This window comes from Cynara cardunculus, unplaced genomic scaffold (genome assembly GCF_001531365.2).
Source record: "Cynara cardunculus var. scolymus isolate 2C unplaced genomic scaffold, CcrdV1 Un_Scaffold_1051, whole genome shotgun sequence".
Lineage (NCBI taxonomy): Eukaryota > Viridiplantae > Streptophyta > Magnoliopsida > Asterales > Asteraceae > Cynara > Cynara cardunculus.
Window position 1 is genome coordinate 35,036 of NW_020200669.1, and position 3,317 is coordinate 38,352.

A 3,317-nucleotide genomic window follows, 5' to 3' on the forward strand; every position below is an offset into this window, starting at 1 on the left:
TTTTCTTATTGAAACTCTAGCTTTCCGGCTTTATTTTGTCGGATAAAATTTATCTCCTACCGTGTTACCTTCTTCCTTTTTGTAGGGTGTTACAAGTTGGTATCAGAGCGCTAGTTTAAGTGAACTAGGTAAGGGATCATGACGCCTAGACTTAAGCTGAAATTGTAAGTATCAATTTGTGATAGGTGGGTAGAAACTGTTAAGATAAGAGAACTTTAGGGGGCAATGGAGTTACACAATTCATGAATAGTGATGGCGGTGTTGAGGATTCTTATGTATAACGTATTCGAAATTTCACTTAGCTAATGCTATTTTGAGTATGTTGTTGCATAAGCGTGCTTAAACTCACTGTTATTGCAAGAATTTATGAATGTGTCGGTACGTGTTATGATAATTCCGAATTCTTCCTATTCTAACACTCTTCCACTCTCTTGCATTCAGTCTTTATGGTGAACACTCGGAGTAGACGGGATACCTCACCGGAGGGTCATGCAATGACAGAATCGACCGCGGATCAACCACCACGAACCACCATCGCAAGGGTCCACCCTTGGCAAGACACCTTGGGAGGTGGAGTTGACCAGTCTCCTCAAATTGACAATGCCACCACTAACCCTGTAATCGAAGAGGAAACCCCAGAGTCAAGAATGATGGACACAATGCTAAATGTTATGAATAGAACTATGGCCCAACAACAAGATTCTTTATGAAACTTTTGGAGGACGGAGATGTTAATAATCGTAAGCATGAAGCAGTTGCCGAGAATGTAACTTTGGGGGGGTCTGGGGGTACGGGAAATGGAATCCCAACCTAGGAGCTAGCAATGATTGAGGCGAGACAAATGGGTAGAATTTGCTTTTACAAGACCTTTCTATGTTGCAAACCATCGGAATTTGTGGGGTCGGACGACCCCGTGGCGTGCATGAATTGGCTTCGAAAAATCGAGCAAGCCTTCCGGGCTTGTGACTGTGATGAGGGGAAAAAAAGTAAAGTTTGGCTCTCAAATGCTGAGGGGTGCAGCTCTTACCTGGTGGAACATTGTCATCTCAACCATCGAGGTTACGGAATTAGCCAAGATGAGTTCGACCACATCTAAAGAAAAGGCAATGGAAGAATATTGCAACGAACAAGAGATGGACCGCATCGAAGAAGAGTTTCGAACCCTTAAGAAGGGAAATTTTTCAGTAAGGAACTACACCCGACTCTTCATGAAAAAGCTAAATTTGGTGGGACACGTGGCCCCAACGGAGAAAGATAAGATGAAAGCCTACCTCAAAGGGCTACCTGCGGACATGATGGTGATGGTTAGGAACTCCAGAGCTTCCACCCTCAGGGAGACAATCGAAGAAGCCAAGGTGTTGGAATCGGTTTATGTTAAAGGAAAAGAAGAAAGGATGTCGAGTGGAGAGAAGAGGAAGTGGGAAGGGCCTTACGCACCATCCAAAAAGCCAAACCACTTTGGCAACTACAATTGCGGAGCCCATCCTAAACAAGAGGCTAGATGGTGTCCCAAATGCCGCAGTAAGCATCACGGCCTGTGTAGCACCAACTCTACCCCCACCAAATGCTTTAGGTGTGGGAAGGCAGGCCACACACGGAACGAGTGTCCAATCAAGGGACCCATATGTTTTGGATGTGGAGAGCCGGGCCAATTCAAGAATGATTGCTAAAAGTTAAAAATAGGTGGAAGTCAAGGAAGAAAAGAGAACGCCCTGAAATCAACCGGTCGAGCCTTTCAGTTGTCGAGAGAAGAAGCTAAGGCGGCGATGGATGTAGTGTGGGGTACTTTCCTTATTAACTCCGTACCTGCTCACGTGCTTTTTGATTCAGGTGCTTCATGTTCCTTTGTGTCCACTACATTCAATCAACACTTGCATACGCCGCCTAGTACACTAGAAGATGCATTAATCATAGAGATAGCGAATGATAGTCAAGTTTTGGTTCGTGAAATTGTTAGAGATTGCATTTTGGGAATTGAAGGAAAGGAATTTCGGGTGGACCTTATACCTATGGTTATAGGCGGATTCGATGTCATAATCGGGATGGATGGCTAGTTGAGAACCAAGCGAAAATCTTATGCTCTAAGAAACTGATCCGAATTCCTTTATCGGGCGGGGATGCGGTGCTAGCTTATGGAGAAGGAAGGAAAGGGAATGTAGTACTCTTATCCATGGCGAAGGCACGTAAGTGCCTAGTTAAAGGATGCTCCTCATTTATTGCGTATGTATTGGATACCAAGCTAGAGATAAGAAGAATTGAAGATGTGAAAGTGGTCAATGAATTTCCCGATGTATTCCCTGAAGACCTACCCGGATTACCACCCGATAGACAAATGGAGTTCCGGATCGACCTCATTCCCGGAACCGCTCCAATTGCTAGAGCTTCTTACCGTTTGGCGCCATCCGAGATGCGAGAGTTAATGTCCCAATTGCAAGACCTTCTAGAGAAAGGATTTTTCAGACCGAGTTCGTCACTGTGGGGAGCTCTACTTTTGTTTGTAAAAAAAAGGACGGCACCTTGAGGATGTGTATTGACTACAGAGAGCTCAATAAGGCAACCGTGAAAAACAAATACCCTCTTCCTAGGATAGACGACCTTTTTGACCAACTTCAGGGAGCAAGTTGCTTCTCTAAGATTGACCTTCGCTCGGGGTATCACCAAGTTCGAGTGAGAGAAGATGATGTATCGAAGACAACTTTTAGAACGCGATATGGGCACTATGAATTCATGGTCATGCCTTTCGGTCTAACGAATGCACCAGCAGTATTCATGGACTTGATGAACCAAGTGTGCCAACCGTTCCTTGATAAGTCAGTGATAGTGTTCATTGACGACATACTCGTCTATTCCAAGGACGAGACGGATCATGAGCAGCACCTTCGAGAAGTTCTCGAAGTGTTAAGAAAAGAGGAATTGTATGCAAAATTCTCCAAGTGCGAATTTTGGCTAAAAGAGGTCTAATTCTTGGGTCACGTTGTCACTCGAGACGGGGTGAAGGTGGACCCATTCAAGATCGAGGCAATGATGAACTGGAACCACCAAAGAGTCCGTCAGAGATTCAAAGTTTCTTGGGTCTGGCAGGTTATTACAAGAGATTTATCCAAGATTTCTCCAAGGTCGCTTCTTCCTTAATAGCCTTGACTAGGAAGAATGTGAAGTTTATCTGGACAGAAAAGCAAGAGTATGCTTTTAGAACTCTCCAAAAGAAATTGTGTGAAGCCCCGGTTCTCTCCTTGCCAAAAGGATCCGAAGACTTCGTAGTTTTTAGCGACGCCTCTAACATGGGATTGGGTTGTGTCTTGATGCAAAAGGGAAAA

The 3,317-nt window shown here is 44.5% G+C and overlaps 1 protein-coding gene across 1 annotated transcript; it reads left to right on the forward strand.

Moving 5' to 3' along the window:
- The first annotated feature begins 971 nt into the window (after positions 1 to 971).
- LOC112502184 (uncharacterized protein C683.02c-like) lies at positions 972 to 1,670 on the forward strand. Its single transcript, XM_025106027.1, has one exon. It carries the CDS (start codon positions 972 to 974, stop codon positions 1,668 to 1,670), a length of 699 nt encoding a protein of 232 aa, XP_024961795.1.
- Positions 1,671 to 3,317: the final 1,647 nt, after the last annotated feature.

Bases quoted from the DNA above. Each gene is read 5' to 3' on its own strand.
- LOC112502184 (XM_025106027.1), top strand. From the start codon at position 972: ATGAGGGGAAAAAAAGTAAAGTTTGGCTCTCAAATGCTGAGGGGTGCA.